At 37.2% G+C, this 23,632-nt stretch overlaps 2 protein-coding genes and 1 long non-coding RNA gene across 5 annotated transcripts in view; 1 reads left to right on the top strand and 2 right to left on the bottom strand.

The window, feature by feature from the left end:
• Window positions 1-23,632, bottom strand: part of LOC146481044 (uncharacterized) — a 185,587-nt gene that overhangs the window by 52,056 nt on the left and 109,899 nt on the right. The window lies entirely within an intron of this gene.
• The window catches only part of LOC146481049 (uncharacterized), a 418,045-nt gene that overhangs the window by 390,261 nt on the left and 4,152 nt on the right, over window positions 1-23,632 (bottom strand). The window contains exons 4-7 of one of the 3 annotated variants that reach the window (XM_085108733.1): window positions 20,565-20,650; window positions 19,390-19,473; window positions 19,018-19,289; window positions 8,056-8,149 (exon numbers count right to left, since the gene is read on the bottom strand). The exons of 1 other annotated variant lie outside the window; for it this stretch is intronic. In XM_085108733.1, the coding sequence (XP_084964859.1) occupies window positions 8,056-8,149; window positions 19,018-19,289; window positions 19,390-19,473; window positions 20,565-20,619 (505 nt within the window). In that variant the 5' untranslated portion in view covers window positions 20,620-20,650. The remainder of the gene's footprint in view (window positions 1-8,055; window positions 8,150-19,017; window positions 19,290-19,389; window positions 19,474-20,564; window positions 20,651-23,632) is intronic. One more of the 3 variants, XM_085108734.1, reaches the window with a different exon arrangement.
• LOC146481050 (uncharacterized) lies at window positions 2,170-2,966 on the top strand. The gene is made up of 2 exons (XR_014864528.1): window positions 2,170-2,278; window positions 2,707-2,966. It is a non-coding gene; the product is annotated as an uncharacterized LOC146481050 (long non-coding RNA).

The raw sequence follows: 23,632 nt of genomic DNA, 5'->3' as shown, positions 1-23,632 counted from the left end.
TGACAAAAGCTGAATGACAGTATGATACTTGCGTCGGTCGAGGTTAACGATGGACCTGACAATTTTCGGAAAAACTCTTATAATTATCGACTCTGAAATGCGGTTCATAGTCAATGCTGGCCGTTTAAAATCGTTCTCAACATTGTCTAAAGCAGATAAGAGTTTAACAGCCTTTCTCGTGCTGTTAAAGGAACTGAAAGAAGCAAACTTGTAATCCATTAGGCACCGCGGAGTCTGCGAGTTGATCTGACTGGAGCAGAATTTATTGAAGATTACTTTGTTGAACAGGAACAGATATTCTATCAGCAGCCCAGCAGAAACATAATTGAACTTGAACAAGGAAAACCAACGGCCTTTGTTACCACTGCGTTAAAAGCGGACTGTATTCAAGAATGTGTGGCACCAAAAGTAGTTCAGAAAGCGGACGGACAAAAAGACAAAAATATTAACGCTTGGAATAGCGATCGTTGTCACTCTTTACACAACAGTTCATTTGTGAGCTTTGTAAGTTTGCAGCTTATAGGACTGATAAAGTACATCGAGTGCAGGTAATTTTTTTTTCAGGGTGAGTTTCTTAAGCTTGCACCGAGTGTGTGAATTGAAAAAAAATTGCCGCTCTTTCTGATACGGCTTAGATTTTCAAGTTGCTGGTTATTTCGGTTGAACGTTTACAAATTTGTGTCTTGTTATTAAATGTACTTCTGTTGTTTTATTGTATTTATTCTGGCATCATGGTATCTGAGTAAACAAAAGCTGATCTTGTGAAACCTATCGTTTGTAAATTTTACGGCGGAAAAAATTAAGCTTACGTTTGTAAACATTTGTTGGTATGGGTGGTATTTGTCGTCGACGGCAATCAGGTTAGGAACGATGCCTTGCTGAAGTTTCTCGAATGTTGTTTGAAAATCTTTACCCTGTTTTAGTTCATTAGGTTAAAGCTTATATAACCTCCGACCAGCCTCTATTTTCGTTTCGCTATTAACTTTACTGTAGTGTCATGAAAAAACTTGGCTATCTCATACTGCGTAGACTGCGTATATTCACCCCCATTTTAAAGTGTTAAAAACTACATTTTACAGGTGAAAACAAGCTTAATTCAACTCCAAATGAGTAAAAGCACAACAAATGGTTTCTAATCGCCATGACCTATATATGTGTTTTTGCCCCTGCCTATGGAAAATGTTTGGTTTTCTAAAACGACCTGTCAATGTGCAAAATGAATTTGTCGCGGTTGAGAGAAGCAAATCGCCAACAAACCCAGATTTTACGCAGCCTTTGTTTTGGTTGTTTTGTTATTAAGGACGTCTCACATGAATGACAATCACTGACAAACGGGAGGGATGGAGGTTGTCAGGTTGTCACCTTTTTCACTCGTTTTCTTGGCCTTTGATGTTCTTTACCAGAGGCTGTCTTCCTCTCGGTCAGCAGAATCCCCCTTTAAACCGGAAGCAGGATCCCTGCTTCCGGTTTCTGATTAGCCCAGAGCTCGTGGACGTGTGGCCACCGCTGGCCTAAAACGTGCGCGGGCTCTGGGGACGAGATTGCATTTTGTCAAGATGCTCACGCCTGCGCAGTTGAACCCATGACAAGAATCTTGTCATCCGAAACGCTTTATCCCGATCCCAGAGTCTCTCGTTTCCCGCTCCGCTGGACAAGGGTAACGAGGGCTCTGGGATCGAGATTGGCACAGTTTGTCACATGGGATCCCAACCTCGAACAATTAATATTTTAAAAGATGGCCGCCGCGTTGGCCAGTGTACTCGATTTTCAAAGCCAAAGTTACGCATCATTGGAGTGTTAACGTATATTTAAAAGATTGAAAATGGAAAGAAACAGTTTTCAAAACTCGAGAGCAGCAAGCGATGCAGACTTGTTTCGACGAACCTCATTTGCGATTCGATGCGAACCGACAGTGGAACCGAAGAAGATAACATCTACCATGTTCTTTTAAAACGAATACAAATTTGGACATGGGACTCGACATGTGCAACAGTAATATCACTGGATTCCAAAGCGCAAGTGGTGGATTACTCGCAGTGGATTTAGCCTTACTTGGTATGCTTTTTCCGTTGTTTGCATACTTGTACCTACAATTTTGCCACATAATCAGATATTAGACATTCGTTTGCATTTTAGAGGATCTATTTAAGCAGTGTTCGCATGTTTGGCTTCATGAAAACTCTGTCGAAGGGATGTATAATGATGAAGAAAGCGATATAGACCAGCAGCTAGAAAACTAGAGCGAGGAATCGAGGTAAGCGCTCAACTTAAAGGGGAAGTATCATGGGGCTTTTGATATCTTTTGTTAAAAATGATGAAATAAGACCTTCAATCAGCTGCCAAATAATTCTAGAATGACGAGAGGAACGAAATCAACTCAATTCTTGAAAGAAACAACGTGTGATCTGTTCTAGCGCATTTTGGAAACAAAAATGCGAGAACTTGACAAACATTAGCCTAATATTTTTCAAGTTTCAATCCAGACCAGCCAACCCTGTCTCTGGCCAGAGGCACTAATCGACAGTTTTATTGCACTGGGGAGATAATTTTTAACAAACTTGACAATTATTTCGTTGTTTCTGCTGACAGTCAAACATTTTTGGGTTTTGAAATGACAGCAAATTTTCGTGATACTTGCCCTTTAAGCCTTAGCGTCTGTTTGCGAAAGCGACGCCATCGAGCACATACTTGCCCTTTAAGCCTTAGCGTCTGTTTGCGAAAGCGACGCCATCGAGCACATGTTTTTGAAATGCGAAGATATACTCCTCAGGTTACCTTTTTTGCGTTTAATATCTCGTCTAGTTCTTGAATATTGATCATGAATTCGTATCTGTTGGTAAAAAGCTTAATTATTTCTGCTGAAAGCACCTTTTTTATTTGCCCAAGCGAAATTGGTCCCGTAATTTGATCAGCTGTTATGTTCCCATGGAGAAATGCATTTCTTGACTGTGTTTTGATGCGATTGCATGGGAAAAAAACAAATCATAACTAATTTTAGATTTCTTCTTTTCCAGCCAAATTTTCAGGAAATGTTGCTGACACGAGAGGGATCATTTTCTTTTTCAATTCTTTGTACAATTACATATCACTTCAAAAAAAATACATTTTCCTCAGATGTAATAAAATTTTTTGGTTAATTTTTGTCATTTTAAGATCTTTTTTTTTTTTTTTTTTTTTTTTCAAAAAAAGTGCTGGGTTTCTGTGACGGGATTTATTTTTTTCTGAGAAGCCCATTTTGTACTCTTTAAAATGAGATATTGTAAGCCCTATTGCTGTAAATGGTTGTCGAGATATGAAATAAACTTTCGATGTGGAAAATTTGGATGTTACTAAAACCGGTAGCGGGGAACGGGGAATGGGAGTCTGGGAACGAATGTACGGCGGTAATCCCTATAAGAATATAAAATAGGCTATTTAATGCAACTTAAAGAGCGCGGTTTATCTCAGATTTTTTGGCAGATAAACAGGAATTAAGAGTGATTGTCAACAAAAATCAAATGAATCATGGCCACGGTTAAAAAATCGATTTCGTTCATACTTTCTTTACTATAATTTCACACATTGATTCTTCCTCAGTCAAAATATAGCAATTATTTTCATCTCTGCTCGTTTGTGAGCGAACTGAGCTCGGATGAAGTAGACACAGTTTTCTCTATCACGAAAAAGTCTAAAATAATCCAAACTCAGCGAGGAAAAATGGCTCAAATGCTCTGATATTTTAACAAAAGACAAGAAAAAGACAGTTCAGTCATTGATCTTTAGGTTTGCGGTTTTAAATCTTTAGGAACTAGCAGAATTTTTGTAGGAACGCCGATCAAAGTTCAATAAAATTACAATTCAGCGTTTTTGAAATCGGTGAGGGTAAAAGGAGGCATGGGTTTGCGGAATGGCATGTGGCATGACCTGCGGCATGGCATAATTGTGCGAAATACGATACTTGCGGAATGACTCAAAGAAATAAATTAACTGAAGAGTGCGTCTCTTTTTGGCGCTAATTTTAATATAAGAGCATTACCTTTTTCCATGTTGCGGAAAATGCAACAGATGGGCTGATTAGAAAATACAAGCCTGCAGCTGGGATAGAACATGCCTGATCGGTGGTTAGGAAGAAGTGACGGTGAAGAAATCGACGAATACTGTTTATTGTTCTCACATTCAAGGAAATATGAGTACATCTGTTTATTTCTCGGACACTTTTTGCATTTATCACAATAACTTACCTCAGAAGGGCGGGAGCAAGCTGAGAATTTTCTAGTATATAGTTCCTTCCTTTAATACCTAAACACGTCCTGAAGGTTGGCTGATTGAACACCTGAGGTTTCTCCGTAATTTTAAAAAATATTGTAGACATTGAGCGGCCTATTTTCGGACGCGTACGATCGTTTGCAGACGGTTTCTTCTGGAAAAAATATCCCCTTCATCATGTTCATATACGTCTTGTTAAAGAAAAAACGACGTAATATTAAAAGTAGGTGCTACCTTTTTCTGGCTTAAAAGACGTTTTAAAGTCAGTTTGGGTGAGACCTTCCTCGGGTATTAAAGCGCTGAAACATTGTATAGTGGTCTATAGTCACCGGTCCCAAGGCACCTCCGCCGGGTAATTTTTTTTTTAAAACGTACCACATTTGTTATCTAATTCCGCATTATTATCCAGGATTTTATTTCTCTATAGTTGTGTCAAAGTCCAATAAAATATGTGGGTCGTGAGAAAAATACCCCGCTACCATCCCCCGCCGGTCGGGTCAATGATACTTACAACTTACAACCTGACCTCTGACCTACCCACCGAAAGCGCTTTCTTCGCACGCCGTTTCAAATCACAAATATTTATAGTCAATTTTTGAATTTAAGGGGGTAAATATTCCTCGGTGCGATGTTTAACAAATTTTTCCGCTTTTGGAAATTGCGTTTGTAAATAAAGTACTGTTGTTGTTGTAAGTTATTCCGGCTCACTGTCAAACCAGGTAAGCTTTCAGGAAAAGCTGGGAAGTTTCTTCGCTATTCTTTTTTTATGAAACTGTTGTTGAACTTGAAAATGCGTTTGGCCTTCGCTTTTTCCGAGAATCGCTTTATCAGACGCTGTGAACATTTAACGGTTACATATTGTAACAAATAAGAAATTTGTAACAAACTCAGAAGAAAAAAAGGTTCTGTTTTTTTCTCACCTTGCATTTTCGGCGAGATACGTACGCAAGTTGAACTTGCAAATTACATGGAAAAGCGAACATGAAACTTAAATTTACTCAGTCCCTTGCTTACGAAAATTCAAAGTTTTCTTTACCCTCATTTCTTCCTAACCAGCGATCGACATGATTTATTCCAGCCTTGTATTTTCTAATCCTCTTTCTGTTGTCTAGTTTTTTGTTAAATATTCAGCTTGGAGTCCACAACATCTTAAATTATTTGGCGCGAAAACAGGACGCGCTCTTCAGTTAATTTATTTCTTTGAGTCATTCCGCAAGTATCGTATTTCGCATAATTATGCCATGCTGCAGATCATGCCACATGCCATTCCGCAAACTCATGCTTCCTTTTACCCTCACCCCTTTCAAATCTACAACTCTACAGCGCGTATAAGAGAACAATGCGATATTTGCTTTTCGATTGGCTATCGAAGGCTGATAAAGCTTCTCATCCTTAATAAAATTGATTTTAATTGTTCCAGGTTGTATTGCTATTCAGATATTTTCTGTTTCGTCAGCAAGTTATCCGGGGAATCTGGCACATCGTTAAGTAAGATATTTTAAAATAAGACTTATTTTAAAATTAACGGATGTAAATGTCCGTTTGTAGCCAAGTCGCTCGTGCGTGACACCGATTGGAAAGCGAGTGAGATTAATTAAAATTTGATCGGCGTTCGTGCAAAAGTGCGGCTAGATCCCAAACCGCAAACTTAAAAATCAATGACTGGCTGTCTTTTGTTAAAATATCAGAGCATTTAAGCCACTACCGGTCAGCTATTTTCCTCGCTGAGTTTCGATTATTTCAGACTTTTGCGAAATTGAGAAAAGGGTGTCTACTTAATCCGAGTGCAGTTCGCTCACAAACGAGCAGAGATGAAAGTAATTGCTACGTTTTGACTGACAAAGAATCAATGTATTCAATTATACCTAGGAAAGATTCGCAGCTATGTAACCGTCTGTGTAGCAAGAAGCTGAAAAGTGTAAAAGTTCGAGTTCTCGCGAGGAGAAATCCGAGCTTCCCGTAGGGTGACCATTTTTTGTGGTTTTCTGCCGTTATATGGAACATTTAAAAAAACTAAATGTATATCCTTCAGTTACTTACCTGGGCCTTCAAACTGACAAAGTATGAACGAAATCGATATTTTGACCGTGGCCACGATTTCTTTGATTTTTACTGACAATCACTCTTAATTACTGTTATGAAACTTAAACCTGAATATCAGCCAAAAAATCTAAGATAAACCGCGCTCTTTAAGTTGCATTAAGGACGGTGCCTACTAATACCGAAGCATTTTCGCGCGGTTTATGACTATGCAGGAAAAATAGACCTAAGCAAGGGTTATGGAAATCCAAAAAGAAAATTGGGGGTAACCATGCATTTTTTAGAGATAATTAAGCAACAATTATTCTAAAACGCAGTAAAATACAAAGCAACGTATGGCAGTTTTTCACAAAATGATGCTTTATTATCTTTGAAAAATGCAGGGTTACCCCTAATTTTCTCTTTTGACAACAAAAGCACTTGCTAAGTTCTGCTTTCCCTGAATAGTTTTAAACCGCGCAAAAATATCCCTGTATTAGTAGGCACCACCCATAGGAAACCCGAGTATCACGTGATACGCAGAACGTATGCGCCATAACAATAGTAGGCATCGTCCTTAAATAGCCTATTTTGAATTCTTATAGGGATTACCGTTGCACAATCGTTCCCAGACTCCCGTTTCCCGTTCCCGGTTCCCCTTTCCCGGTTTTTGTAACATCCGGTAAATTTCGCTTATTTTTTATAAACTTGATGTAAGCTATTTTAGAGGTATAACGTATATTGACAACATACCCTAAGATTGCGCAGTACGCTATACGGACTGGAAATCATCTTTAATAGAGACATGCAGATTATTTAATGATAACTACCCAACGTGATGGCCGACATATTTCAATACTCAACAAAAGTTTCATTGAAAATCCCTCGGCTCAAAAGCGTTCTAGCCCGCACTTCCTAACCCTTGGTTATTTCTAGTTATAACAATAACCTTTGTTCACCCCCGCCAGTCTTTATTGCACAAGAGCTAGTGGGGCCGAGCACTAACCTTCAAAAAGAAATAATATCGAATTAAAAAAACAAATGAATGATTATGGTGGTAATTGCGGAGAATGCCGAATTTTGTTTTTTTGTTTTTTGTTTGTTTGTTTGGGTTTTTTTTTAGTATTTACTAGCCATATTTATGTCTGTTATTATATTATTATATTATCTAATTCTTATTTCGGATTTATTCATATTGTAAAGCGCATTTGATCAAATTATTTGTTAATCTGCGCAATAGAAGTATTAAATTATTATTATTATTATTATTATTATTATTATTATTGTTATTATTATTATTATTATTATTATTGTTATTATTATTATTATTATTATTATTATTATTATTATTATCATTATTGAAATAAAACGTGAAGGGCTCAAAAATAAACTGCAGATTTTAAATTCTCTAATCTATCACTCGTGAGGGAATGGGCATGCTAATCTACAGCTTTACAACAAAATTCAAATGAATATCTTATGAGCTTTCTTAAAGAATAAGAAGTCTTTTTACACTATTCCTTTTCACTTTTTGTTTACAAACAAGTACTTTTTACCAACGATAAATCGCCATTCTGTGGCAATAACTGCAATAACTTCACAATCCACTGAGGTTGTGTTCTCATTCCACGGTTTCTTGCAGTTACAGTTACATGTACCTGCAGGTTCAGAGATAGGAATGATTCCGCCCTCTCCCGGAACCCACCTTATCAGATATCAGAATTTTCAGCATCCATCCACTTGTGCATTTAAACGATACAATAGAAACCGTTTACTCTGTGTCAAACTTACCTATTGCTGACAATAAATTAACCACGTTGAAACCATCCTTTGCTGACAGTTCAAAAAAGAGTAGGCCATTGTTTTCTGCGTACGATGCTGCCTCCTAACATAAAATGGAGATATAATTATCAACTAGGAAATATTTCTTTGTGTTTCAAATAAGTTTTAACCTGCACCCTCAAATCATAAATTAAGGAATTCAGAAGTTGCAGTGTTATGATAGGATCGTTAGCATAACAGACTGGTCCTTCAGTGTTCTAAACCGGAAACCTAAATCTTTTCTTGGCACAGGGTCACATTTCTGCAGCCCAGGATACATGCAGCGCCTCCTTTGATTACCGATCTTAAGATCTGATGATGGAGTGTTAATGACGGATAGCAGAAGTAAACAAAACAAAACAAAAGCTGAAGGCAGAGGTCTTGTGAAGTTGACTGCTGTTGCCGGCATCTAAGTCTGCAACATCAAGATGACTAGATTACCGCCCAAATTGACCTTTTTTTAAGAAAATTTGGCAAACTAACTCTCCAGTTTTGACATTATACGAAACCCTAAGTAACCAAGCTAACCGCATACACTACGAGCGTTCTCTTCTAACAAGGAAACCTCGGTAAAGGTGGCATAGTAAGTCTCACACAGTTAATCTTTCGAAGAATTTTCTGCATTTAGTTGCCAGTTCTCTTACAAAGGCTTGGGAACGTTATTGGGCGAAACTACAGTATTTACTCGGAGGAATTTTCAGTATCAAAAAATTATTTTATCCATGATTGTAACCTATGGATGCGAGAAAGTTTGGTTTTAAATATGACGTCACTGTCCGTCCGATCGAAAGACTGTACGTCCGTACTCATCAGCACTGCAAAACCAATGCGAATTGCACACTCAAGTTCACCCTTGCTTGCGCCAACCGCTTGTTAGAAAAGCAAACGGAAATTTTGAAAAAGGCTTATTCATTGAAGATGTCGACAAACCGAAAGGAAAGAGGAGAAAGAGAGAGAAAGAAAATTAGAAAACTGGTGACAAATAGGCAAATTCAACGTAAAAGAATGCGCCTTAGAGCACGAACAAACAGGCAAAATATCAATGACGAACAACGGCTGAAAAAGCAAAACAGAGCACGAGAAGAGACGAAATTATACTGGAGAGCAGCGGAAGAAAGAGCAAGATTATGGTGACCCACAGCGAGTAAAAGAGGAGGACAGAGCACAAGGAAAGACATTAGATTATAGCGACCAACAGTAGAGAGACAAAACGACAAAGCACGAGAAAATTATCCTTTCATAGACAGCACATCATAAACAGCTTTATAGTGAATACCAAACGTAAAGACAGAGCATTTTGCCGTTTGCGTTTTGCGGAAGTGCTTGGTGTAACGTCACAAATTCACGCTGGCCGGAGATATCACCTTCTATGTTTGCCGTGAAGCCACAAATTCAAGTATTGTTTACAATTCCTGTTCGCCTGTGCGTGCTGAAACTTTTGTAGGTAAATTCACCCTTCAATACAGCCGGAGTAATTTATTGTTTCAATCGGGTCGGCTCGGCTTCACCTTTCATGTTTGCTTGCAATTTCACATCAGTACGGATTTTGTAGGGTTTAGGTAACCCTTAAGCCGGGATCAAGTGAGCTCTTGCGCTCTTTTTCGCGAATTTGTCAGTGCTATTGTTGAAATGTCTTTTTTTTTTTGGGGGGGGGGGGGGTGTTTAAGAGGATACCTTGGTCCCCTCTGTAATAGTTGACTTTTTTTTTTTAATTTTTTTTAAATTTTTATTAACTATAGAATACTAAACTCTACTTACAATACTAACCATACCAACTTAAGATACCAACCTAAATTACAAAAAAAAAAAAAAAATAATAATAATAATAATAATAATAATAATAATAATTTTTCTGCTCTGTGACTTATGTTAAAAACTATGCGATGCTAAGAGGTTTTTTCAGCTTTACATCTGCTGCAATTATGAATGAAGACCTGGATAACATGGATTAAAATGAAAGAAGGCCTACGCGTAAAAGACAACGTGATAATGGCTCTCGAACTGACGAGGAATCTATCGTGGACAGCAGCCATTGTTGCGACGCCTCGATGAACATGCAGAGAATGGAGGCAAAAATTGATCAACATTTGGCCTTACTGCCCGAATTTGAAGCTCTGAAAACCCGTTTAACAGAGGTAGAACTTGAAAACAAGGAATTGAGAAATACGGTGGATTTTAATGGAAGAGAGCTAGCTGAATTGAAAGCTACTGTGGCCTACACGTGCTCCCAGATAGCAGTAAACCGAGAGTATCAAAAGAAGCTGAAGGCTGAAGTCCATACGCAAAAATGCCGGAATATCAAATTGGAGGCGTACACACGTAGAGACAATATAAAGATCTTCAACCTTCCGGAAATTAGAGGTGAGACACCCAGTCATACAGAAGAATTAGTAAGATCAATGTTTGAAGAAAAAATGAATATCTCGAAAGAAGATGTAGATGACATCCAATTTGAGCGTGTCCACCGTTTGCCGACTCGCAAAAACTCCCTTAATCCTGCCAAGCCTCGACCAATAATTGCTAAATTCAGCTTTTACCAAGACAAACAGTTTGTTTGGTCTTCAGTCAAAAATTTGAAAAATACTGGAATTGGACTTTCTAATGATTATCCCAAAGAAATAGATGACATTCATGGAAAGTTATACCCGGTTCTGAAAAATGCTAAGCGAGAGAAACAACAAGCCTTCTTCAAGGTTGACAAATTAATAATAAATGGTCAAGTTTACAGAGGAAAGGAAACAGAAAATCTTCCCTATGACGGTGAAATAATGAGCAGTGCTCACGCAGATGGAGAGCTGTAGTGACTAAATGCGCGCCAGATGTTTGATTTCTGTATCTGTGTCTACTTTTTTTGTATTTTACTCAGTTCGTTTAATTAGTGTCTTACCAATCTCGCTTTTGTTAGTTGTACTTATTGTTAGGTGGAGTCTGTTCTATCAAGTGTTCAGGTTTAGTTGCATCTGTGAGGCATTTTGTTTCGTATCTTATTTGTTTTTGATCTTCAACGTCCCCTGTTCAATATTTTTGGATTTGCATTTACAGTCACCACTTCGAATACTTCATTAGCACTTTTCTCTTTTTTTCCTTCTTCTGCGGTCTCATTAGTAACACCATTGGGATTATAAAATGACTGAGGCGCTTAACTTACTATCGCTAAATGTAAGGGGCATAAGTAACTTTAAAAAAAGAAGAACAATTTTTACTTGGTGCCGGAAACGCGCAGACATTTCTTTTCTGCAAGAAACCCATTCTACAGCAACAGCAGAAAATCAGTGGAAAAACGAATGGGGTGCAGAGCTCATCACTTGTCATGGTAGTTCAAATTCCTGTGGTGTTGCAATTCTAATTAAGAAAGATGTTGATTGTACTATACACCAAAAAATTTTTGACCCTTTGGGACGCTATATTGTTCTAAAAGCTGAAATCAAAGATAAGATATGTGTTCATAAATGTATACGCGCCAAACAAGGATAAAGATATTGCTGCCTTCCTCAACAAACTACTTATTACAGCACAAAATGAGGATCTAGATTGTGAAAGTAACATCATTATTGGAGACGATTTTAACTGCCCCCTAAATCCTGCTATTGATAAGAAAGGTGGCATTCTCATTGAACGAAAATCCGTGACATCCTGTATCGATTGCTTGAAAAGTGAACTTGATTTAGTAGATATTTGGAGAATTAAAAACCCAGATACTAAGAGCTTCACATGGAGTCAAAAATCTCCTCGAATCTTTTGTCGTCTTGACTACTGGTTAATTTCGAATAACTTAACCGATTCGGTACAACTGACGGATATAATTCCAGCAATAAGAACAGATCATGATGCGATCTTTTTAGAGATTGGCGGAAATCTTGATCATGTGGGTAGAGGACCCAGTTACTGGAAGTTGAATTGCTCTTTACTAGACGATGAAGAATATATTAACAGTACAACCGAAATGATTCCAGTGTGGATTGCAGAAGGACGGGAAGAACTTTCCGACGATCGGTGTGTGTGGGACTGGGTTAAATATAATATACGAGCTCATGCTATCCGTCACTCCAGTAGAAAGGCAAAGCAAAGAAAGGAAACGGAAACAAAACTCCAAAATGAACTAAACGTAACAAAGCAAGCTTTCGAAAGCAACCCTAGTGATTCTAATGCAACTTTTTTTGATGTTGCTCAGAAAGAACGAGAATATTTTTATGAAGAAAAAACCCAAGGAATCATTGTACGCACACGTGCTAGATGGCACGAATACGGCGAGAAGAGCTCAAAGTACTTCTTAAATTTAGAGAAGAGAAATCACGTCAAGAAGCACATACGTAAATTGCATGTAAACGACGAAATTAAAACAAATCCACTCTGCATACTAAATTAGGTAGAACAATTTTACTGCGACTTGTACAAGAGTAAAAACAATCGTCCGGATATTGAAATTGAAATCGATTCCTTTTTAAATAATTTAAATATACCCAAACTCTCTGAAGAACAGAAAATCTCCTGTGAAGGTAAAATCACTTGAGAGGAATGTTTTCGTCTTCTTGATACCTTTCAAACTAACAAATCTCCAGGAAACGATGGAATTCCAATTGAATTTTATAAAAAATTCTGGCCTTTAATCAATGATTGCTTCATAAGGTGTGCAAATGAATGTTTTGAGAAAGGGGAGTTGTCCCATTCTCAAAAGCATGCGATTATCACGCTTATTGAGAAAAAAGGAAAAGATCGTTCTCTTATCGAAAACTGGCGCCCCATTTCTCTTGTGAACGTTGATGCAAAAATATTGTCTAAGGTAATTGCATCGAGATTAAAAAATGTTTTGCCTTATATCATTCATCATAATCAAACAGGGTATATTAAAGATCGTTTCATAGGTGAAACCATCCGTTCCATCTATGACATTATGGATTGGACTGCCACCGAAAACATTCCCGGCTTAATGATCTTCATTGATTTCCAAAAGGCATTTGATAGCATTGAATGGGATTTCCTTTTTAAATGCATTGAAGCCTTCAATTTTGGTTCTGATTTTCTTCGCTGGGTAAAACTGTTCTACAACAACGTACAAAGCTGTATTATGAACAACGGCATAACTTCAAAATCCTTTCAACTTGAGCGAGGTGTCAGACAGGGTAATCCTCTTTCTCCCTATCTTTTCATTGTAGCGGTGAAAACGTTAGCTATTGCCATTCGTCAAAATCCAGCTATAAAGGGTATTATCATTGGGAAAGAAGAGACAAAATTGTTACAATACGCAGATGACACAACAGCAGTACTCGCTGACACCAACTCAGCTACGGTACTTTTTCAACTGCTGGATTTATTCAAAAATATCTCAGGACTCAATATCAATAGCACAAAAACCGAGGGTTTGTGGATTGGCTCTTCTAAAGAAAACAAAGCAAAACCGTTAGGCATTAAATGGCCAAATGAGCCGATAAAAGCCCTGGGGGTGTGTTTCACGTATGATCCAAAATTACTGAAAGAAAAGAATTTTATTGAGCGATTAGATACCATTAAAAAACTTATTAATATTTGGTCCTCAAGAGGTTTATCTGTCTATGGTAAGGTGACAATAATCAAATCCTTCCTTATTCCAAAGTTTGTTTATGTGTGCTCGGTACTGCCTACACCTAACGAATTAGTGAAACAATTGAATCAACTATTATTTAAATTCCTTTGGAATGGCACGGATAAGGTAACACGCGTTTCGGTAATAAATGAATACGGGGAAGGTGGATTAAAAATGATCAATTTAGATTGCATGATAAAGTCCTTAAGGCTGGCATGGTTAAAGCGTATTTTTGAAGGCCAGAATGGAACGTGGAAAACCTACCTACAGCACTTGCTAGAACCGATGGGAGGTTTTTTCTTCTTAAATTGTAACTATGATATTAAGGATTACAAAATCTCCTCTAAGTTTTATTGTGAACTACTTTCTTGGTGGTCAGATTTTCGTGACTCGTTTGCCTCTCAGAGAGACTGGCAAAATATTATTTGGAATAATAAAGAAATTCGCATTGACAAGACCAGTTTTCTACAAAAATTATCCTATGGCAGGATTGATCTTTACTCAAGATCTACTTTTCAGTTTAAATATAGAAGACTCTTTTTGCCACTGGTCGCATAAGATTTCCAAAACTAACTTTTTGCAATGGGCTGGCCTTCGACATTCATTACCTTCTTCTTTAAAAATTACTTCTCCCTGTCCATCTACAGCCTCTCCATTGTTTTCAATTGTTGACAACATCTTTGATGTCACGAAAAAGAAATCAAAGGACTATTACTCATTACTTGCACGCAAAAAGCACAGCCTTCTAATATCGTTCGTAAATTGCAGAATGATTTTAATTTCTCGTTTGATCAGCTGAGAGAAATCTTCACTCTGCCACATTCTGTTGTGCTTGAATCATACGTAAAAGGTTTTCAGTTCAAAGTGATCAACTCTATTTTATACACAAATTCTAAATTATATTAAATAGGCTTCAAAACGGATGATCTGTGCTCGTTTTGCGAGGCAGAATCTGAAACCTTACACCACCTTTTGTATCAGTGTCCCTTTGTTAGACAGTTTTGGAATGATTTTCAAGATTACTGGCACCAACTCTCAAATCAGCCAATTCGTCTTACTCTTCAAGATGTTTTATTTGGAATTATAACTAAACCATGCCCTTTACTTAACCTACTGAATTATATTATAATAATTGGGAAACTGTTTCTATGGGACTGTAGAAGAACCCAGATTCGACCCAAAATCCAAGGATTTTAAAGTAAAATAGTCATAAAATATGAAACCGAAAGAAAGATCAATAACACAAAATTCTTTAAGAAAAAGTGGGTACTATCCCCAGTTTAATGTGAAGAATTACATTACACATAATTTTTGTGTGGTATTTTCATTCATAAGTGCAACTGTAACCTATTGTAAGTCTCTTTTTTTTTCTTTACTTCGTTAGTAACAGCTTTTAATTTAATTTTAATATTGCAACTATTGTGTAACTGTATATTGTAAGTGTCAGTAGAAGCATTTAATTTAATAGTGTTTCTTTTATGATAGTATTAGTAGTAAATTTGAGTGGAATTGTAATTCATTGTAAGTCTCTGTAATAGTTGACATTGTAATTGTTATTGTTGGTATGTTGGTTGCTGTATATGCACTAAAAAATATATAACTTCAGAAAGGATGAGGAATTTGTAGGGTTATTATGTTCATACGGCAAATTATAAGTGCAAGCGGGATTAAGTGAACGTCGTTGATTGAGTGGCAGGTTGGTTGACATATGGCGAGACAGGAGTTGGATTGTTTAGTTGATGATGGTTGAGGATAAACCTGCGGTGTTCTCCGACGCGTTCATGAATGGAGGTTGAGTGTTTGTTGGACAAAAGGGGAAAAACATACTAGTATACGAAATTAGACCAGCATCAGGAACAGAGAAGTAGAGTGCTGTACAGCAAGTGCTATTTCCTTGCACATACGTACCTGTAGACAAAGCCAACTTCTAAAATTTCTGATCTTTTCAATGTGAAGAAGGTAAATGCACAACAGAACCAGCAACCTACCAAACACGACCCAACTCTAGCTAGACACAAAGACCAGAAAGACAAAATACCAATTACAAGCCAATACTAGAAATACTGCCACTACAAACCCTTCAGCGAAACTACCCCCACCGCTATCCATAGTAACAGTGATGGCAACGTCCCTGAGCCACATAATGGTGTCTTGTCCAATAAGAGTGCCCATAAAGCAACTCCTGAGCCGGCTCCAGGATAACAGAACCCTCTTGAAGCTTTATGTACCCTGTCCACAAACCACAACAACTCAAAAACGAACCTCTCTGTACAACATCAGACATTGCAAATCAGTCTTCATGTCATCAAGTTGAGACACCAAATTGGCAACCTGTTTCTGTGGTACCTCTATGGCTCACGAATTATTTAGAGTTCCATAATGTAAGGAAGCCCTATTTTCCTTGCTCTGTTTTCTTCTCAAAGTTCTTCCACCTCTGGACATCCACTTATGTTCATTGCAGGCAGGCTTATAGAATTCTTCCCTTCCTTGAGATTCCTTGTGAAAAGATGCAACTCGATGTTCAAAAGATGTTATCGACGCAACTCGTAAGCATAAGTTCCTAGCCTTAAGAGTTTATTTACTTATATCGTAACTCAGCCAACTGTTTCCATCAAACCCAGCTAATTCTTAGCGGTAATGTCCAGCTGAATCCCGGCCTCTAGTACAATTAATCAAAAATAATACTGAATTGTTTACTGCTGAGCCCCTGCTCTCTCTGCAACAATTTCCCGAAATCCAAAGGCTAATTTTTTGCATATATTTCAATCTTCCTTAAGGAAGACACCGCCCTTGAGGGTAGCAAACCTTTACACCCCCCCCCCCCCTCCCTATCGCTCACTCAATCTTGCTCTGAAGGCCTGATGATAACCCAGTCTGTTTTTCAGGGGCAGACCAACATTGGTGAGCTGGGGGGGGGGGGGGGGGTGGAGGGTGGATTGAGTTGTTGAAATATCACTGTAGCGGTCGAATTTGTAGATCAGCTGAAGTTAGTTCTCAACAGTTTTGTGCACGATTTTACGTATTAGAGACTATCTATGATATATTACGCGGTTTATTCAAAAGAATCTCGTTTTCTGTCTTAAGCTGACTTCACGGTTATTGTCTTGTGCAATGTATACGTATATGTAATGTAATTTGGAATTTTATTACACTGTACATAAATGAATGATATGTAAACGACACTACCTCATCAACAAGCAGTTGTCACAAGTATGGGGGCCAACAACTGCCATAACTGTTTTGCTTGTTCTTGTAGATTCTTTTCCTTAAAAATAGTTTTACTCTTAAAAAATAAATAAACTTAAGTTACGTTTGATTTAATATAAAACGAAATAAACACAAACATTACCGACAGTTAAGGTGGGGGTTCATCTGAAAGCCGTTTTCACGCCGCTTAAAATCGGTCAAATGGAAATATCTTGTTTGGATTTCAAGCAATACAAAAACCCTCCATTCATAACACAAATCAATGATTTGGGGTGTTTTATGAATTTTTGGGTGATTTTTAGGTATATTTGGAAGGAAATAATTTTTCTTGAAGGATTGGTAAAATTAAAAGAAATAAGAAATAATGAAGATTTAGTGAATTTTCAAAATTAGAATTTGTAGTTAATAATTAATAGACGGATACCAAGTTAGTCCACTAGCAACCTGGGGTGCTCTTGCGTGGTTATCGACTGTCTGTTAGTGTTCCAAAAATAATTTTCTTTCTTCTATCCATTCTTAAAACCTCTTCAAATTTCACTCAAATTCAGGTAGAGCACCACCTTAACTTAAACTAAAACAGGAATTATTTAACTTAAAATGAAATAAAAGTCAAATCAAAACCGATTTTAAATCAAATTGAAAGCAAATTCAAAATGAATCTCACCTCTTTTCTTTTCAAAACAAAACTAAAAATTCCCTTGGCCCAGAGCTGACGTAGACCAGCATGCCTTGCGAAATTATTTCAGAAATTAAAAATGGCAGACAAGGAATGAAAGGCGTTTCAAGTTGAAATGAGAAGAAAGATAGCAGGTACACGTCAAAGACGACAAGAACTGTAAGGGGCAACTAACTGTGCAACGTTTAAGTTCCGAAGTTGCTAGTAAACAGCAAAAGTACGTTAGAATCCGCCCAAGAGAGTTTGTCGATTTCAGTGGAAGAGAGCTGACCATCGCAAATATCAAGGAAGCTTGCACAAGCTATTTCGCATCAATGGGATGGTAAAATAATGAAGACAGGCCAAACACGGCTCCTATTGGTCGAGATAGGAAAAGTATGACCTTCAAAGCTAATTTGCTCTAACGGGTACGTCTTTCAAAGATCTCCCTTTTCTGTACGAAAGTAGGGAAGGGTCTTTGTAGATCTCCTTCAGCAGAGGCTGATTTTCTATCAAATGCCATTTACTCATCTGAATGGTTTTTAGGTTGAGCACAGAAGGGCGATATTCTGTAACAAACGGTAAAATGTTTTTCCGCGTTTTTTGTTTCTTTTGTACGGCCGACATTCTTTCGCTGAAATTGACCTCTGGGAGAGTTTTGTCTATAAGGTTATCGGGGTAACCTCTGTAGCGTAGTCTCTGTTTGAATAGAGTAATGTTTTCTTCAAATGTTGTTTTTGAAGATTTTATTTTGAGAAGTGTTAAAACACTTCTCAGAACAAAATCTTAAAAGGCTTCGCCTTTGATAGAGCCTGTACTGGAAAGTTTCTGTCGGTTTGAACTGCGTGCGCACGTCAAGAATAAATTCTTTTTTTAAATCTTTTTTTTCTTCAAAAACAACATTTTAAGACTAGAGTGAAAACTGCCATGAATCCCAGAGTTGAGAAGCCCCCATAAACCACTGCGGCTGAAATAAAAAAAACTCAAATGGTCAGCACATTAAAGTTATTGTGCTGTCTATGATTAGGGGTTTATTTTCAAGCCTATTCAATGCTTTACTAACCCAAACCGACCCATCCTGTTGAAGGCAAGAGTAACGAACAATTGTTTTGTTCATTAAACTGATTGTTTTGACACTTAATTATTTGCCACTGACACCATTGCGGTCGCATAGGACCCCGTCCAAACTAATCCACATAAATTTGAAAATGACATCTCTTCTGAGAATGAGCCAAATGTATTTCCTCCTCGTTATCTTTTCTTTATCGTTTTTGCTGTTACACTAAAGCACTTCTTTGCCCCAAGAACTGCGCGTCTGCATTTTCAGAGCTCAATAAAGAGCTGAAATTTTCAAAATTATCCCCTCTAGTTCCCTATAGGAAGGGTTTTCTTAAAAGATCCCGCTACAGGAAAACAACATCTTCAGATGAACAGAAGGTCTGTGACATCTGAAAAACATACTTTTTCGAATTTATCCTTGTTAGTGTGGACAATGGCAACAACAAATTACCTCGTAATTTACGACTCTTTTCCTCGAACCATCTGCATTGATTCCTACCAGTGCTACAACAATATCTGGATAAGCCTTTCTCTGAAGATCTTCGACGTAAGACTTTGCTTCACCAAGTGAATCTAGTGTTATGTCATACACAAAAATTGCAGCAGCTACGTTGCTGTAGTGCAGCTCTACCAAATGCCGAAAACTTTCATGACCAGTAGAATCCACAAACTCAAGCATTACTTGTTCATCATCCAGAAATACTCTTTTCATGCTGAAGTCAACTAAAGATAGAAGAAAACCTTGTGACTATGAAGTGTGATTTACATTTGCATAGATTCTTTTATTCCTAGACAGACAGATAAATAAAACCAAACTCCTCACCTCCTATTTTAGCGGGTTTAAATGGGTTCCATGAATCATGACCAAGTCTTTCAAACAAACGTGACGTGCCTGTAGTAAAAGAACCTGTTGAACAAAACAATTAAGAACACCATAAGCATGACCCTTAATTGCTCCGCAAAGACAATGAAGTGAAACGCTGAGTTCAGAAACCCTGAAAGATGTACGATTTAGTCTCCTTGTTGCCACCTCCGCCTTATACTAACTACACTCATTAAGTGGTATGCCGCATTGTGTAGTCAGTTCCATGGATTTGATTGGCTGAGCAGCCATGGTATATGAGCCATCATACCATGCCAGAGAAATAGAGGCCATTAATTTTTGTTTTCTGGTTGTTATTGAAAAGTGAAATCAGCAAGATATAACTACTAATATTTCTTGGTTGCTTTTAATAAAACAATAATTATTCCACTCGCATTTGTTGGATATGAGATGATTATAGCCAACTAGGCGTGTATATCCAACGCACGATTGAGGAATAACTGTTTTAACAGTTTAAAAATATTCTTCAAGATGGTTGACTTTTTATGACAAGAAAACTAAAGGCTGATCATTGTTTTGATGGAGAATTTAGTGGATGGGTGTAAAAGTAGGGAACAAAAGCAACGATCCAACATGCAGCATCCATTTTTTGTTTTTGTTTTTTTACTGAAAGCCAATAATGAAAACCGTTAAATGTACTTTACTCGAACACTGGCCTAGCATTATATAAAGCCGAAGTAAAGTGTTGGTTCCTTTGTACCTTTCAAAGATGGTGTCTTGGTTACGAATACCCCAATCTACTCAGAGGTTACAAACTTCGAAAAAGAAACATAACCTTTCTGGGATGTTTATAAGTCGAAAGTTTAATGCAAGCAAAATGTTCATGTCTTTTCTCAAATTTTCTGTCCAGTAAATTCTGTCCACGAGGTTCAACAGAGGTGTGTTCAAGTAAAATCCATGCCCTCAACCATGAAATGAATAAATAAATCACTTAATTTAAGTGTAACCAGAAGTGGGTCCTCATTGAGTATACACATTGTTTATGACCAACAGTTCCAAAGAATCTTTTTAGGTGTAGAAAACGTATTTGAATATATCCACTGACAACTTTTTTCTTTGTGTAATGTAAATGACTGCTGAATTTTATCTTCTTAACAACTGACTACTAAACTCACCGACAACTAGCACCCCAAAGTGCCGGGTCATGCTACTTAAAGTTGGTTTTGACATTTCACTGTTCCTGAGTAGCCGTTGAAAGTCACTAAAAAAATAAATAACATTCTTTCTTGACAAAATGCAACAGTGATGATGCATCATCTACATGTAAACATAGAAATAGGATACATTAAAAAATTATTCCAATTCTCACAAAAATTCTTTCTCTTTAAGAAATTAAATCAAGTCCTGAGTCACAGTAAATGACTCTTTTTGGAGACAAGGAACTTAACTGTACTTAAGGGGATATTTTTATGAATTCTGAATTCAAAATAACTTCATCCCAACCTGAGTGACTTCAATTCAAATCCACCAAAAACTTTGACCTGACAATTCATTTCTCACAGAAAATAGATACCAAAGAATCAGTGTATAATTATTGATTATATCACCATAAAAAACACATCCCCCCCCCCCCAATTTTCCCAAAAGTTAAGGTGTGGTTTATTTATCAGAATAATGATAATGGCGCTACTATTTATTTACTATTTATGGTACTTTGTAGAGGGTAATAGATTCTTAATTAAGCATGATTTCAACTACATGTACATGTATTACATGTTCAATTTACAATCACTGGTGAAGAAGTACCCAGGTGCACATACAGCCATTATAAAAGAATGGGACAGGGGGGTTCAATGAGCTCGTTTTTGAGTTGTAATCACTTAAAACTAAAGTTACATGACTAGGTCCGTTTTTAACAGGTTATGCAAACAACAATAACTTGTTCACCACTGATCATGCATTTGCCTCACACTATTATTGTATCAAATGGTAAAGAGTGGTACATTAAAAGTATAAATGCTGGGAACTTATTCCAGCCGCCTTAAAAAAGTGGATACGTGTTCACTATCCAGTTACCTCTACACCTGCCACCTAACTGCACAGGGAAGTAGTCATGCAGCCTGAAACGTATACTGTCTTCGTTTCGTTCTTAAATGTAACACGATGCCTATACTGGCATTTACGCGTGATGCTTAATGATTGATTCTTATTGTATGCTTTCCAGATTAATATAACTATCCCAGCTTATGGAATATTTTGAGTCACAAAGATAGCGTTGTGTTGTGTCTCTTGTGTTACGCGTCTTATCGTTGTACCGGAAATTCAGTATTACAATAACGTGGCGCGACTCACGTTTTCTAGTCTGGTTATGTAAACAATAGTGTAAGATAACAAATCGTTTTCGTTTCACCAAAAAAACAGAACGAAAACAGGCAAAAAGCTTTCCTTATTGAAAAATTTTTAGTAAAAATTGACAATCAACCTTCAATCTTTTTGTGAATTGGATTTTCAGTTGAGTTTAAGCATCACTTCGACAAAGTGATGCGATGTGCGTTTTAGCTTATCAATGACCTTTCCCCCACGTATTCTGCATGGTTCTACAACTGTCAAACAGAAGCATGATTCCTTCGCCTCTGAACTCTCCAATTTCCACCGTTTCAACTGTCGAGTGCTTCTTAGAAGTTATTCTTTCGATTTACCGCTTTAAAAGGGTTACTTTATTGTTTGAAAACAGCACATTGGAATCTCAAACATTAAAACAATATGGCCACGGCACTAAAGAAGCCTTTTCAGTTCCACCGAGAGATCACTAGGACCTAAATAATCACAATAGTGATTGACTCCCGTCCGATCCCTCCTGACATACACTAAGATATTGCATTCTGATTGGACCGTTTTTGTTATAGACAATTAGGACAATAGGAGATAAAAAGATCCCCTCCAGGAGAAAACTGAATTTGATACATATAAAACGAGTTAATAATTGAAAGATGCACATTTGAAGCTTCCATGAAAAAAAAAAAAAGATACGAAGCCTGTTTTTAGACACGGCATGCCCTCAGGGCATCCCGCGTAAAGAAACACTACAAAAGAACGCCTACATTGTAGGCAGCTGCATATCCAACTTTTTCAGAGGTACAACTTTAAAGTGGATCGGAATTTTGCAGTCACTCTGAACAGCTAAAAAGGAGACTAAAGGCTGTGTAGGTTCAAATAAGAAAACTCAAACAGACACAGATGCCTCCGTACTTCAACGAAATTCGATTTGTGTCTTCAAAAATGTAAACATGTACTAAACATTTTCCAATAATTAATTCAATGTAACAAGTGATGGCATACTGTTCATTTTCTTTTGGTATCTACAATCCTGGACAAAATTTGTTGTGACAAGTGACAAAATAACACGCAAAGTGCTGTAATGTTACACTTCTGTAATCTGGATGAATTCATATTAATAAACACCATATGATTGCTAGAACTATAAAAGGGAATAAAAATAAGAATAAAACATATAAGATACAATTCTCATAATAATTGTCTTTCTCTTTAAGGAATTAAATTAAAGGGGAAGTATCACGAAAATTTGATGTAATTTCAAAACCGAAAAATGTTTGTCTGACAACAGAAACAAAATTGGTGGTTAGGTTTGCAATAAATTATCACCCCAGTGCAAGAAAACTGTCAATTAGTGTCTCTGGCGGGCCAGGGACAGAATAGGTTGCAATGGATTGAAACTTGAAAAAAATTAGGCTAATGTTTTTCAAGTTCTCGTATTTTTGTTTCCAAAATGTGCTAGAACAAATCACGAGTCGTTCCTGTCAAGAATTGAGTTGATTTTTCTCGTCTCATTGTTCTAGAATTATTTTGTAGTAAAGTGAAGCTCTTATTTCACCATTTTTAACAAAAGAGGTCAATTAAACCCCATGATACTTCCCCTTTAAGTCCTGAGTCATGGTAAATGGCTTTTTGAAGTTAGTCAACAACTACAATACAAATAAACTCTACCATCAGGTCAGTTAACTTTAACTAAGGCAAGGAACTTAACTTAGGGGATGTTTTATGAACTCTGGATTCAAAATAACTTCATCCTAACCTGAGTGACCTCCATTCAAATCTAACAAAAGCTGAAATTTTATTACTCACAGAAAATACATACAATGGATCCGGAAATGTATCATTATTGATTAATGCGTTATTATTTTACCATAACAACTGGCAGATTAAAGCCGCACCTCCCACCCCT

The sequence above is a fragment of the Pavona decussata genome, unplaced genomic scaffold, assembly GCF_977016875.1.
Source record: "Pavona decussata unplaced genomic scaffold, jaPavDecu1.1 SCAFFOLD_51, whole genome shotgun sequence".
Classification (NCBI taxonomy): domain Eukaryota; kingdom Metazoa; phylum Cnidaria; class Anthozoa; order Scleractinia; family Agariciidae; genus Pavona; species Pavona decussata.
The sequence above is the reverse complement of the archived record's forward strand: the minus strand, read 5'-3'. Positions and strand labels throughout refer to the sequence as shown.